The sequence below is a fragment of the Vitis vinifera genome, chromosome 8, assembly GCF_030704535.1.
Source record: "Vitis vinifera cultivar Pinot Noir 40024 chromosome 8, ASM3070453v1".
Taxonomy (NCBI): domain Eukaryota; kingdom Viridiplantae; phylum Streptophyta; class Magnoliopsida; order Vitales; family Vitaceae; genus Vitis; species Vitis vinifera.
The window spans coordinates 19,549,250-19,564,854 of record NC_081812.1 but is presented as its reverse complement, the minus strand read 5'-3'; the positions used below and the strand labels follow the sequence as shown (position 1 = coordinate 19,564,854).

The window sequence follows — 15,605 nt, the reverse complement described above, 5'->3', positions numbered from 1 at the left end:
TTTATTTCTCCCATGTTCCTTCTTTCTTTCATATTACTTACTTTTGACCTTAAAAAAGAAATATATATATATATATATATATATATATACTAGTTATATGCCCCAATATAATACTATTACCTATTTAAGCATAAGATTGACACTATAATATAATAATTTTTTTCATCTATAAAATTTTAAATATTTTACTTCTTAACAATATAAATAAAAATAAATAAATAAATATGTATTAAAATATGATTAATTTCATTGAGAACTCTTGAGATTTAATGTAAATACATTAGGCCACTATTAATTTCAAATTTCGTCATTTATTACTTCTATATTAGTATTTCACATATAAATTTTATTTTTTGAAGAATAAATTTTAATTTTTAGAAAAAAATTTAACACTCTTATCTAAATTATTTTTACCTAAATTCCTCTTAAAATGAATTTTATAATCAGAATAAATTTATAGAAATATTAATAATAAAATTTGAAACCAAGAATGATCCGGTGTAGTTACACCAAGCCTTAAAAGTTAAAAGCTATCAATAAAATTAACCCTATTAAAATATAAATTTTGAAAAGATATCTAAGTAACACTAAATATAAAAAAGATTTCATATTTAAAAAAAATCAAATATTATAAGAATATCTTTTATATTTTATAAAAAAAAAAAAATGGAATGGATAACATATTTTTCGTTCCTGAATCAGCATAGCATTACATTTCTCATTACAGTGATGTTCTAAATATGAATAGCTTATCATTCTCATCACCATCCAACTAATTTATCTTTTAACTCCATCTTTCTTTTTCAAATAAAAGCCAATTTTACCTTGTTTTTTCTTTTACCATTTTCTTAACCCTGGGTCAAAGGGGATCCAAAACGGCTAATCTGGGCAGACTGTCGTCACACACCCCGGACATGGCCATAGAGCACGTTCGCCCGGAAAGTAACCATGCCTGACGCCCCCGAGTGACAAAAGAGAGACAGCATAGCTGCGTACCTCCGCATGAAAGGCAGAAGAGGGACGCCAGGTGCTGGCTGCATGTCCCTACCGAGTGATTGGTCGACAAAGGGAGGAGGCCGACACTGACAAGTCAGAGACCTTCCGTCAGGGCGTATCGGCCACTTCCTACTCCACCTTCGTAGCAGGTCGGTGGGCGAGGCTGAGAAATCGGCCCACAGTAGGCTACATGACGCCCCTCAACCGGCAGAAGGACCACTAGCCAAACCCTGGGCACGCCCGGAGAAGGTGGGTTAGTTACCTTTTATTGGTTTAAGAATTCCTGAAGTCCAATAACTCTTTCCCCTCGCTCTAACTCACTTGGTTGGTTAAGGGAAGGAAGCCGGATTCCCCGTGCTCTAACTCACTTGGTTAGTTGGTTAAGGGAAGGGTGAAAGACATGGAACCAATAGGTCCCTACCGTCCCTTTCTGATCCCGTCTTATCTCCTTTGGTAATCATCATCAAATGAAACAATCTTGTTTAAGTTTTTATTTCGAATGTAATACAGAGTATACAGTCGACTGCAAAGTGATGGGTCTCATACAATGTTCCACAAAGGATTAAACTGGAAGTTTGAAAGAACCTACTTCAAGGACACGAAAGACACAAAGAAACGGACAAATTGCATAACTGAAAAACCACCCGCTCAATTATTTTACTTCTCTGCATCTGGAGAAGGAAGTGAGGCAAAACATAAATCGGAAAATTCCATTACACAACCGCTCACAAACACAAAGCCAGCTGCTAACAAGACCAGAAGACCAAAGCCCCAAATTCTCCCATTAACAACTACATTTGTTAAATAATTTCCGAGAATCATAGACCGGTGATGGAGAATCAAAATCAAACCTCGTCAAAGAGAAAAAGGACCAAAGAAGACTGTAAAAATTACAAAAAACCAATCATGTGAGATGAAGGTGACGAGATAGGGAGAGAAAGGGAGAGGAAGGGTTTACATATGGCTACATATAAGTAGAGTTGCATCAAAAACCCAACTGAAATAACAAGAAAATTATAAAAGATACATCTTCCAAAAAGTCTTTCTTGAATGTATGTCTTGCTTAGGAAAGAATCATCTCCTTCCAGGCAAGGTCCTTAGATGACTATCATCTGTCTGTCTGTCCCTCTTTGAAAAATCAACTCTCTTCTGAAACTGGAATATCCATAATCCACTTGGCTCTATCCACTAACAAAGTCCAGCATCTTTCATTGCCGCCTCAAAGTCATCATCATTTTGCCACGAAGGAATCTGTGATCCATGTTGTTGGAATAAGACTTAAAATTTTTTTGATACTTTCTTCTAATTTTTGCTCAAAAAGTAAACCCATGTAGTACTCAGGATGATTTCCAAAATCTTTTCCAATTTTTTCTATTATCCTATATAAATAAATGCTCAACCAAATCAATCATAAAGGAGACCTTACCTCTGCAATCTGAACCCCAAAATGATTTTCAATTTTTGAGATCAGGATGTTGTCCTTGTCACTGCACAGCAAATTAAAAACAGCTCCTGTAGAATCATGTAAAACAAATCCGTTAGAATACTCTACTTTTTTTTCTTTTTTTTGGGTGGGGATACATCAATTTAGAATCTGAGCTTGAAATGATTTGCAACAGGAGAATCAAACTACATTATTGATTTCCCATATTTGAAACAAAAAGGAATCATGGGATCAACAACATACAAGCAGGCATAATAATTACATTTCAATGGAGGAAGTATTATATCAAGCATAAAGTAACAACAGCAGAAGCATGGGATCAAGAACATACCCTTGCGGCCAAAACGCCCTGCCCTGCCAATTCTATGCAAGTACACCTCATAGTCAGGCTCTGCCTGTGTCCCATATTTTAGCGGCAGATCATAATTGACGACCAAGTTCACCTTCAGAGACAAATTTGAAGCAAATAGCATCATGGAAATTCATTATCAGTAAAGGGAATAAAAAAAATTAAAAAGAAAGAAAAACAGAAACTAGAAATACTTAATTACCCTTGACTGGTCGAAACCTCGGGCAAGGAGATCAGTCGATATGAGAACTTGGGTTAATCCATCCTTGAACTCCTTGATTATCTTGTCTCTATCTTCTTGTCTAAGAGCTCCTTGAATGGTAGTAACTTCGTAACCAAAATCCACAAGTGCTTTGTGTAACATTCCTGCACTATTCTTCGTCCTAACAAAAATAATTGTTTGCCCCAGCTTCTGTCCTAACTCAAAAATTTTGTCTTTAATCACAAGAATCTTGGAGAGTTCATCAGGGCATTTCACCTTATACTGCTTCACAGACTGCAAGGATAGTTCTTCTTTCTTTACAAACATTTGATTGTAGTCTTTGACTATCCTTGTTACAAAATTTTTTACTGTATCGTTAAAAGTAGCAGAAAACAGAAGCACCTAATGAAATTCAAGACACAACAAAAAAAAAGGAAGTCAATAGTATGATTTTAGCTCTTTGACATGAAACTAAGAACTTGATCAGAAAGATCCAAACCATCCAAGAAATGAGAACTTAAAACTTGCATGTGCAAGTGAGATCGCATTAACGAGGAGAACCTTAGTCTTTTCTTCTTTTTTTTTTTCTCAGTTGAATGTAACTAAGGGTGAAACTAAAAGTCTTGACATCAGTTTGATGTAAAAAACATTCCCCAAAATAAAGAAATGCATTTTTAATTCTTAGGGAGAAAAAAAAAAGGAAGAAAGAAGGATAAAAAAAAATTAGAACCTGATTTCAGAAGCCTGGCTATACAAAGTTAAGCAGTCATCCATCACACATCCTCAAACCAAGCTTGTGATGTATCTTCCTAGCTATGATTTTTGTCGACTTCTAATATGCAAGTACAATCCAATAGCAAAGAACTTTTGGTACAAACCTGGCATTGAGCACCACTCCTTTCAATATCCTTCATTATCCTCAAAGAATCATCCTTAAATCCATCCTGCATCAAAATAAATATAATGATGAACACATTCTTAATAGCATGTACTTCAAGCATCAGAACAATGGTGAAATATTATTCGTTCAAGTAACACTGCCGTTCAGGGGTGACTAACGGCAGCGATAACCAATTTTCATTAAAGAAGGAGAAGATTGCATCCTAGAATTGGGGAAAAGGATATATATCATAATACTAAGGATCATAGGGAATGTCATCCAAACTTCAACAAGAATGATTACTGGTGACTCTCCTACATGATCCAAAGAGAAAGATAGTTGCAATGCTATTTGCTCGGTAGTATGTAAACTTCACACACACAATACAGCATCATCTGTGAATATAAGTTCAACAACTTCATTTTTTATCTAGGTTGTAGCTTGCTAAACACTCCTGCAAACTTCAAACAACCTCAACCCAACAGCAACAAAATCCCAAATATATATCATAATAGGTAAAGTTTCTAATGTTCCCTCCCTCCCTTCAGTGAAGGGGATGTAATTTGAGTTGATATCCATGTCATATGCCCCCGGTTTATCAGGACTATAGTTACCACTCACAAGCCATCCATCAACAGAATCTCTACAGATTAAAAAAACTACACAAAAAAAATCTTCAGAATATAATCAAAGCTTACCTATAGCTTAACTTGATTATTTACTCACACTGAAAACAAAAAACACCTTCAAATTTTTTTGTCGACTGATTAATACTCATATATTAAAATTTTCACCTTTTCAAGCTTGACCTCCAAACCCCTATGTAAATCATAAGGACAGGAACTTATCAACAAATGTTGAAAAAATTTTGCATAGTGGCAGCTTGAGATAGATGTCAAATTGTCAACCAATAGTTGAAACATTATTTCCCTTTTTTTGGAGCCTAAATGAGTCCAAGTGAACATTCCAACAGAACCCACCTAAGCAAACAGTGTAACAGAAAACCCAGAGTTGATTCTGAACTGTATTGACAAGATTGTTAGATTACCTCAGCCAACATGTGATCAGCTTCATCAAAAACAAGAATCTTCATGTTGCTCATGCCCAATTTTCTATGTGACATCCATTTCTTTACTGTACCAGGTGTGCCGATCACTACCTGGGCCTTCACCAGTGGTCGCTGTGAAATTGAAGTATAGTTTGCACTGTCCATTGGAATAGCGCAAACTATACTTCAATTTCACAGCGACTACCGGTGAAGGCGCTGTGTGCTTTCCCATCTTACGAAGCACCTCCAAATTCTGCACCATTAAATTTCCGCTGTTAAAGCCTAAAGCCTCAAAGATTCAAACGATAAGCCTCTATATGTTTCAGCAGATATATCTGGTAAAAAGTACTGAGTAATAAACTATCAAAATCACTTCACAAGGTACCTATCAAAAAAAAAAAAAATACTTCACAGGGTATTAATTGTAGTGTGTGTCTTCTCTTGTAAAGACTCGCAAGGACACTAATCTATTTACTTAGTTCATAGGTATTTAATTGTGATTCCAGGAAAAAGTCTTTTTTTATGCCTGCATATTTTTTATTGGAAAGGTAATTCCCTCAAATATAATTTTTCCAGAGAAAAAAGCAACATAAAAAATAAATAAAATAATAATAATAGTAATAATAATAAAGAGGAACAGAACCTGTATTGCCAATTCTCTTGTAGGACAAATGCAAAGGGCCTGAGGAACTTGCAGCTTTGGATCAACACGACTCAACATTCCAAGTACAAAACAAGTCGTCTTGCCAGAACCATTGTGAGCTTGAGCAATTAAATTTTTGTAAGGAGGAGTCAAAATCATAGGCAAACTGATTGCCTGAATTTTACTAGGCCTCTCAAACTTCATCTCACTATAAATCCCCCTCAACAGCTCTGGTGACAAATTCAAATCCTCAAAAGTACTGGCAGAAGTGTATGGTGTATCACCAGAAGTAACCTGCATTTAGGATCCAACTTAATAAAAAAAATAACAACTAACACCACTACCCCCTTTTTGGGTGACTTTCAACAACCTAAATTATATCAAACTAGAGATATATCACAGTCAAAACCAAACCTTGAATTAAAACAAAATGCATCGGCGATCCGATCCACAACATATGGGCAAGTCTAGCCAAAATTTACTTAAAGCACAAATGCATCAACAATCAAAATTTAAAAACCTTAATGATGACACATTGAAGACGGGCCTAAATTTATTTGATAACAAAACTCATAAAGACCAAAACCAAACCAAACTTCCTATCCTTAGCTTGGTCAGTGAGAAAATGGAAGATAATAGAAGAAAATCGAAATTTGAAGCCCTGTGAAATACATTCATCCAGCCAAGTAAACCAGCAGTAAGATCATTAGAGTAAATTAGAAATTTTCCAGATCTATTTTTTCCCCAACATTTCCGATCAATCAAACAGAATCTGGCATTCAACGGGGGAATGAGAACAACATCGAGAAGAGATCTCGAATAGCTTGTCATGACCTACATTACCTTAAGAGCAAAACCAAACCATCCGACCAACACCAACCCGCCCTTCTTTCCGCCGCCCCCGCCTACCATAACCCACCCTCCAAAAAACCCAGAATAAAATTTTAAAAATAGATATAAACAAAAATAAAATAAAATAAAAACACCTTCAATCTAGGGTTTGGTTGCTGACAAAAAAAGGGCAAAATTTACTTAAAGCACAAATGCATCAACAATCAAAATTTAAAAACCTTAAGAGCAAAACCAAACCATCCGACCAACACCAACCGACCCTTCTTTCCGCCGCCCCCGCCTACCATAACCCACCCTCCAAAAAACCCAGAATAAAATTTAAAAAATAGATATAAACAAAAATAAAATAAAATAAAAACACCTTCAATCTAGGGTTTGGTTGCTGACAAAAAAAAGGGCAAAAAATCCAGAAACACCAAAGTTCAGAGTTTCATATTTCTCATGGTTATATTACGCGGATAAAGAATCCACCCAAAATAAACAAAATAATTAGAATATGATCAGCGGCTGATTCCAATTAATAGGGCTCGAAATTCGCAAGCGTTTGTGATAAAACTTGATCTCCTGTTATTCCCTTCGACCTCTTTCTCAGCAAGCAAGTAGATCGAATAAATTCATATAAAACATGAGAAATAATCGTAAGGAGGTCTTACCACCTGGATGCTCGAATCCTCCGGCTCGTCAAGTGATTCGTCAATAGGCAAAGACTCCAAAGACGGAGGATCATCTTCCACATCTCCCCAAAGTTCTTCCGGCATGCTAAAGTAAGAGAGGAAACAGCAGAGTAATTTGAGAGTGAAGTCAAGGTACTGCTCGCTCACCGCCTTTAGAACCCCTGTTATGTAACCCTAAAACCAACGTGCTATCACAAAATGAGATTAGTGCATAGTAATGAACATAAAGTATGTCACTCATGTCACCAAAACAGATAAAGAAGCACCAATAGCATGCATGATATTTCATTCAAAATTCATTTTTATTTTAAAGCAAATTTATTTGATGTAGGGCCCCCACCAAAGCCCGTTTATTTTGCATGAATCAATTTCATAACTTCCATCACTTGGAATTACGGAATTTAATTCTTACTTATTTTAAAAACATTTTGAAAATAAAGAAAATGCAAAAGTGGCTTGCCGGAAAGAAAATGGCAACCAAATTTTATTGAAAATGGGAAGTTGGTATCTAAAAACCCTAAGGATGGAAAATTTGATGACTTGAAATTATTTAAAACCCAGAAATTGGAAAATCATTTCAAAACGGGGTTGGAAATTATTATTTTGAAATCAAAGGGAAGGAGTTTGAAATTATTTTAAAACAAACTAAATCTAGAAAATTATTTGAAGAATGGGATTTAAAAGAATATTTTTCAAAATTGGAGATGGTGAAATGGGAAAAGGGCACTGTGGCCCAAAGGTGGCCATGCAGCTGAATGCACATATGCGCGGACCTAAGAAGGTCACTGAGGCTGCTTTGTTGGTGCACTGCGAATAGGCTCAGTGTAAAGGAAGCCCGGAATGAGTCTAGAGACTCAGAGCGTGAATCATAACCCGGTAAAGCCTTCGTCATGACAAAACCATCCTCTCCAGGGTCATTTTGGCTATCACAGTTCATTATCAATCTTCTGACTTGTCTCTCCTGGCTTGAAGTCTGGGATTACACTTCCATGAACCTGTGCTCGTTGTTCTCGGAATTTGTTGAAGACGTTATTCTGGAGATTCCTTCAAATGACCCGGTATCCAAATCTGATCACCCTTCATAACCAGGAAAACCGGCTGGACAGATGTAAGCATCGGGCATATGTGGGCTATACATATCTTCATTCTTCAGGGGTATCTTCTCGGTCCAGCTCATGGTGGGGAACTGGCCGTGCGTTGGCAAGGGCAGTAGCTGAAATCTGGGGACGATAATAAGGAGACGGTCCCATGGGAAAACCACCAGGAGTAAACGGTACGATATATGGAAGACCTGGAGGTCCTCTAAACCAAGCGCCACCTGGAGAGGGTGTTTCATGACACGTAACTCCTCAGTATTGATCACACATCCAGTCTCTAGTGACTTCAAGATCGCATCAAAGCTTTCAATACCGTGTAGGGCAACAACTTCTGCTGTAGCAGCCTATGTCAAAGCACTGGTAATGCTCACTCTTTTGAATCTCATCACTGGGCCCATGTTCAAAGATTTTGACAAGAGACCTCGGGCGTAGGAGAACAGCGTAATTAATCAAAACTGCAATTTGCTGCATGATTATGATGCCGTGATGACTGTGCAAACGTGAAGTCCCCACCCAATACTGCCACTTTGTAACGCACAGGGAGTTTTCCTTGCATATGGGCTGTTGGCGGCTTGGACTTTTCACCTGGGTCTCTCCATAGTCTCAAACCCAAATCAGTGAGAACAGCCCAGACTTTCATTGGGCTTACTTTTTGATGCCCATGACTGTATATATAAAAACAATGGAGGTTCGGCTCTCTAAGTCACTTCAGCACCTTGAAGACCTTTGCATGAATGACTTATTCTTTCTTCAGTAGAGATACCGAAGACAAACCTGGACCTTGACACCATCTCTTTGGGTATTGGAACTTCTTCTGTGAAACCATCAAGACAAGGGATGACAGTGATATATTTGTTGGACGAGGCGGCTGATGAAACACTGTGAAGTGTACAGTGGAGAAGCTAGTATGAGGAGCATGAAAATGGGTATAGGTATGAGAGACAAGAGAATGGGGAATTGAAAATGGGCACATGCATGGAGCCTCATATACGCGGTCATCAAATGACACATTGGATTAAGGGTGGAATGGATGATAGATATGGGTACGAATGGTGTTTAATGGAAGATAGGTGGTTGGGGAAAAGTGTAATAGACATTAGGGGAGACACTTAAGGCCATACATCAGGAGAAAGAATGGGTTTGAAATGTGATAGAAGATGGGTATATATGCTGAGTGATGATGAGAGAGAAAAGGTGGCGGGGAGAATACGAAGGTGATGAGAGAAAGAGTTCGTGGGGGGATATGGAATATGGGATAGTAATGAGATGAAGGAAAGGCTAGATAGAGAAAATGGGTTTGGTGTTGTAGTGTGGTGAAGAGAGAGAAATGATGATATGGGTATGAAAAATATGAATGTGATTGCAACATGCGCATGATGGGTATGAATGTGAGAGACGATGAAATGAATATAGCCATATGCATGGAATGGGTATGAATGGTTTAATAGGTATGCAGCAAATGGGTCGAGTGAAAGCTAGGATGGGTGAGGTGGTGAGCATCTATTCAGAAATTCAGTAGCCTTTCTCCTTCAATGCATGTTTCCTTCAAAATTCACAGAGAAGCTTGACCTCCACTTTCTCAATCTGGTTATACAAACTACTTCCCCAAAGAATAACAAATCTCCCAGTAATCGTCAACCTTCTTTGCTCACTTGGTCATTTTAGATGACTGAGAGGATCTTTACATGAACAGTATATATCCTTTTGAGGTGACTAAAGCGAGTTGATAGCGAGTCTTAAATCTTACCATTGCCTTCAACATTCAGAATAGCCTGAATTGGTGTGATCTTCACAAACCACAAGAATCATTACACACTGCACAGGTTGCTATCTGCTTGCCACCTTATTCATAAAAACTCCTCTTAATTTATGGTGGGGACTCAGGCAGATGCCCATAAAGGAGATGCCATGGAGTCTTGTGAACTCATCTCTCCCAGAACCCCATGTCCATGAGCACTCAAAAACTCTTCATGTCTTACATTCACAGTGCCCAACTCTCCACAGGTAAACATTAGAAACAGGGGAAAGAAGAAAAATACACCAAGAAAACAGAGTATAGGTGAGGGAAGACATAACAAAACAAACATAGCCTCACGTTTCATACGATATCCATGGGCTAACGCAGGTAGGGAGATCTCAAAATAGACTTATTGAATATATAAGAAACAAAGCCCCAATGATCTCAAGCCAAACCACAAGAATAACAGAAAAATCAACAACGATGGAGTATAAAAATGACTCAGAAATCAACAAGACGAGCAATGCAAAACAATCCAAAACGCGAAAAAGATAAAGAACCATATGAATCAAGGTGAACATGAAAACTCACTCCAATCTCGCCTGCAGCCACTCTCGTCTTCTCCTTGCTTTCTCGTCTCTCAAGGTAGCTCTCTCTCCCTCTGCAGCTTGAAGACCTACTCTCTATATCTCTCTCTTTTTCCAGCAAATGCCCTGTTTTCAGCTTGCCCTCTCCTCTGAAACTCAATCACAGCTCTCAACTCCCTCTCTAATGGAAAACTCTCCCTGGAATCCCTCCCACTCTCTCCGTTTTCTTCTCTGATTCCCCTGTTTTTCCCTCTCTCCTCCCTGAGTAACCAGCCTCCTCCTTACCCAAGCAAAGGATCCCCCCAAAAATATCTCTAACCGTCTCCATAAAAGCAAAAACTTGCAGCTGCCAGACGACACCACCCCCCCCTTTGCCTCTAGCTGGCTATCCTCCTTGTAACAGAAGATACGCTCCCCTCCTTCTAGAAAATTCTTTCCTTTTCCAGGTGTCTTTCCCTGATTGGTCCATCAATTCCACTATAGTGATTCCACAGTGACCAATCCTAAGAAGGCACGTGGCCTCCTAGAAGAGTGACAACTGGCCAGAATGAGCTGTAGGAAATGGTAAGAAAATGTGTCCAAAATGGGGGTCTACAGTATCATATCTGATAAATTTCATAACCTTAAAAAATTTTAAATATTCGTTTTTTAAATCAGAAGATAAGCATCGGACTTGAAGATAAGATGGTAAAATAGTAAATTTAGGTTATTTTATATTATCAAATAGGTTTAATGAATCAGAATACCACCTACTTTTGATGAATTCAAATACGACTTATAAATTGGATTTGATTTCTGTCTGAATAATTTTTTATTCAATTTCTATCATCTTAACATTTATCCAAATATAAGAATAAGGGAGAAAACAAATGAGATGTCTATTCTCACTCCCTATTGCCATGTACCAAACACCCCCAAAAGGTATAAAGTGGAATTATGAAAATTAGGAATTAATTTGAAAAAAAATAAATAAATTGAGAATTTAAAAATAAAAAGCTTTTCAAATAATAAAATTAATTTAGAAAATGAATTAAATTGAGAATTTAGAAAATATAATTTTTTCAAATCTTTTAATAAATTTGGAAAATAATTTAAATATTGCATTTCAAATCTTTCTTAAATTTTTAAATTGTTTTTTAGTCGGAGATGATTTCTAATTTGATTCAAAGTTCATTAGGTTTTCGAGTTCCAATTTGATTCAAAGTTCATTAGGTTTTCTCTTTATATATTGCATTTCAAATCTTTCTTAAATTTTTAAATTGTTTTTTAGTCGGAGATGATTTCTAATTTGATTCAAAGTTCATTAGGTTTTCGAGTTCCAATTTGATTCAAAGTTCATTAGGTTTTCTCTTTATATATATATATATATATATATATATATATATATATATATATCTAAACTTATGCATTGAGCTATTATCCTTTATACTTAACCCAAAACTCTCAAAAAAAATTCGTAATTGTTTTGCTTTGGTTGGCTCGAGTGTTAGTTTGAAGAAGTAGAAGGTGTAGGGACCCCTCCCCTTGGGAAACACGTGGCACGCAGCTCATGGTGACGCGTGGCACGTGTTATCAGCCGGACCATCATCATCCGGATTCCCCTAAGGATATGCATGGTGCAGTTATCCTATCCGGACCGCCTCAAGGAAAGGCAAACGACGTTTCAGCTTCTCCTATCCAAGGAAGAGCAAACGACGCTGGCAGAGCGTAGACATCCGGATAGTTTCCACAACACATCCGGATAATCAGCATGAGCCATCCGGATATAAATCGTCTAGATGGTCAATTAAAGTAAAGCGAGTCTTACACGCAATCACAACAAGCAGCCATGGCCCACATCTTGTCACCTGCAGAGTGAGAAGACAAGATGAAGTGATAGCAAGTCACTTCCCACGATCATTCTACATGATCACCTACCACGATCTCTGACAGTCGCGTCACCTACCATGGTTCCTGACAGCCGCTCGTAGGGTGATGATGTCTCTGCTGCTACTTAATGTCATCATGACAACATAAAACATCTCATCACCATTAATGAGAGGAACAGTACCCTTAAAGCTATATATATAAGTCTTCACACGAAGAAGAACTCGGGCTCTCTCTCTCTGAGTAACCTCCTGATACCTAGTAAAAAGTCAACTGCCTCATATATCTTCCTCTCTTACCATGGCTAACAAAACCATCGGAGGGTGTGTCCGGACACCCTGTTCGGATGCCTTTTGCAGGTACAACCGCTGAATCAAGAACCCTTTGTGTGTTGAGAATCGCGTGTCCATCCATCTAGCAGCAACGTGGACCACCGGATACGCGAGGCGACAACATTGGCGCCGTCTGTGGGAAACTTTACTTTTTATTTTGATTCAGTCACTAGCAAAGATGGCCACACCTTCCCAAAGTCGATCATCTGGTAGAGGGGAGGAAGATAATCTCGAATGGCGTCAGGCCATCGAAAAAAGACAGTTGGCGAGCGAAAAACAGCTAAGAGCTCTCCTTCAGGAGACAGAGAGGTTAAGGGAAGAAAACGTTGTGTTACGCGTTCAAGCCTCAACGTCAGGTCCTCCTCGTCGTCAGCGTTCAAGAGGCCAGGTGGCAAACTCAAGGCCAGAGCCAGAATCAATATATCCTGGGTCAACAGGAGCTGTCCCAGGAGCATACAACGCAAGGCCCCATGAGCCACGTACACATATGCCTCGAGCTCCCCGTGAGGAAAGCTCAGATTCCACTCATTTTTCAGCAAAAAGACAACGTGATAGAAAATCACAGTTGTCAAGTTCTATGCGCGCAAGACTAGGCCCACAAGAGCCTGGGAGATCAAGGCCACCAGTAGTCACAACCCGGGCACCACGCCCCGATCCTATGATCGCTCCCATGGTGCAGAACGTACCTCCGCATCGTGACCCCATGGTCACCCCAGCGATGCGGAACGTTCACTCACACCTAGCGGAACGACCAGCTGGGAGAAACCTCCCAAACGAGCCACCCATTGGCTCCATCAGCAAAAGGCTGGATGACATGCTCTCCACGCCCTTTTGCTCTCATATCACCCATTACGAGCCCCCAAGGGGATTCCTCGTACCAAAGTTTTCCACATACGATGGGACCAACGATCCCTTCGATCACATCATGCACTATCGACAGCTTATGACGCTCGATATTGGCAACGATGCATTGCTATGCAAAGTATTCCCCGCCAGCCTTCAAGGGCAGGCCCTCTCATGGTTTCATCGCCTACCTCCTAACTCTGTTAACAATTTCAGGGACCTCTCTGAAGCTTTCGTGGGACAGTACTTGTGCTCTGCTCGACACAAGCAGAATATCAGCACCCTCCAGAACATAAAAATGAGAGACAACGAATCCTTGAGGGAATTTGTGAAACGATTTGGCCAAGCCGTACTTCAAATAGAGGCTTGCAGCATGGATGCTGTCCTACAGATCTTCAAGAGAAGCATCTGTCCAGGCACTCCATTTTTCGAATCGCTGGCCAAAAAGCCTCCTACAACGATGGACGATTTGTTCAGACGTGCTAACAAATATTCAATGCTCGAAGATGACGTACGTGCAGCCACTCAGCAAGTTTTGGTTGCCGGACGGGCTTCTAGAGATGACGCGGACAGACATGCCAAACCTCCGTATCGGCCAAAACCAGTTGACCGGAGGCAGGACGGGCCTAGTCGTCCGGATAGGCCGCCCATCACACCCCTATCCGTGTCATACGAAAAACTTCTCCCAATGATCCAAGGGTTGTCCGACTTCAGGTGGCCTAGACCCCTTGAAACGGACCCATCCATGAGAGACCGCAGCAAGAAATGCGCCTTCCACAAAGACCATGGTCATACAACAGAGACATGTCGGTCCCTCCAGTATCTAGTTGAAAGGCTCATCAAAGCAGGACATTTAAAACAATACCTCCGCTCAGATACTGGAGGAAGGAACGCATCTCAACATCATAACTCTGGGGCCCCGAGGGCCCCAGTCGCCCCCAAGGCTGTCATAAACTATATCAACGGGGGCCCATCTGACGAGGAATACGATTTCAAGCGGAAAAGGCAGAAATTGCTGCGAGTCGCGTCAATACGCGAACGCATTAATTCCATCCGGCCGGGTCTCATTGGAGAGGGCCCTCGCCCCATAGATGGGACAATCATTTTCCCACCAGTAGATCCCACCCGGACGCTACAGCCACATCGCGACGCCCTCATCCTCTCCCTAGAAATAGGAGATTTCGATGTAAGACGTATCTTGGTCAACCCAAGCAGTTCAGTCGATCTGGTGCAAGCATCAGTTGTTGGCCATATGGGACATAGTCTCGCGGGTCTCGAAAACCCCGGACGAATCTTATCCGGATTCAATGGGTCATCAACCACATCCTTAGGAGACATTATACTGCCGGTCCAAGCTGGCCCAGTCACTCTCAACGTGCAATTCTCGGTGGTACAAGAGTTATCACCCTTCAATGTCATCTTGGGACGCACATGGCTTCACTACATGAAAGCCATCCCTTCCACATATCATCAAATGGTGAGTTTCCTCACCAACGAAGGGCAAACTGACTTGTATGGCAGCCAGTTGGCCGCTCGACAGTGCTATCAAATAGCACGAGAAGCGGGAACTAGCCAGGAGGATGCATCTCCCCCTGAACCCAGCCATATGCATGGCCAATAGCAATTATTGGGTCCGGCGGACAAGGATCCCCCGGCAGCAGATCCCTTACAAACAATCCAAATCTCAGAAGAGAATGATCACCTCATAAACATCAGTTCCCTCATGACACAAGAAGAAACTCAGAGCATACAAAATATCCTTCGAAGCAACCATGACATCTTCGCATGGACACATTCGGATATGAAGGGAATTCATCCCTCTATTGCCTCTCACAAGCTTAACGTCTTTCCAGCAGCCAGACCCGTTCGACAGAAGATTAGACGCTTTCATCCGGATAGACAAAAAGTTATCCGAAATGAAATTGACAAATTGCTGGAAGTCGGATTCATCAGGGAAGTGTCTTATCCGGATTGGTTGGCAAATGTAGTGGTGGTACCAAAGAAAGAGGGCAAATGGCGAGTCTGTGTTGATTACACCAATCTCAATAACGCAT

General features: G+C 39.9%; 1 protein-coding gene across 4 annotated transcripts; it reads right to left on the bottom strand.

Moving 5' to 3' along the window:
* Positions 1-1,625: 1,625 nt before the first annotated feature.
* On the bottom strand, positions 1,626-7,278 carry LOC100854880 (DEAD-box ATP-dependent RNA helicase 38). Of its 4 annotated transcripts, XM_059739206.1 has the most exons (9): positions 7,068-7,267; positions 5,563-5,856; positions 5,135-5,172; positions 4,920-5,103; positions 3,870-3,935; positions 2,992-3,393; positions 2,772-2,883; positions 2,423-2,508; positions 1,626-2,247 (listed from the first exon to the last, which is right to left on the bottom strand). In XM_059739206.1, the coding sequence occupies exons 1-9, from the start codon at positions 7,170-7,172 to the stop codon at positions 2,185-2,187; spliced, it is 1,350 nt and encodes a 449-aa protein (XP_059595189.1). In that variant the 5' UTR covers positions 7,173-7,267; the 3' UTR covers positions 1,626-2,184. The 4 variants fall into 4 exon arrangements, with proteins under 4 accessions (XP_059595189.1, XP_059595186.1, XP_059595187.1 ...); XM_059739203.1 differs by lacking the exons at positions 4,920-5,103; positions 5,135-5,172 and having other exon boundaries at positions 7,068-7,278; XM_059739204.1 differs by lacking the exons at positions 4,920-5,103; positions 5,135-5,172 and having other exon boundaries at positions 7,071-7,278.
* Positions 7,279-15,605: the final 8,327 nt, after the last annotated feature.

Bases quoted from the DNA above. Each gene is read 5' to 3' on its own strand.
- LOC100854880 (XM_059739206.1), bottom strand. From the start codon at position 7,172: ATGCCGGAAGAACTTTGGGGAGATGTGGAAGATGATCCTCCGTCTTTG. The intron at 2,884-2,991 runs GTAATTAAGTAT...TTGTCTCTGAAG, and splicing joins GAGGTTTCGACCAGTCAAGG to GTGAACTTGGTCGTCAATTA. The intron at 2,248-2,422 runs GTAAGGTCTCCT...CATGGATCACAG, and splicing joins TTGGGGTTCAGATTGCAGAG to ATTCCTTCGTGGCAAAATGA.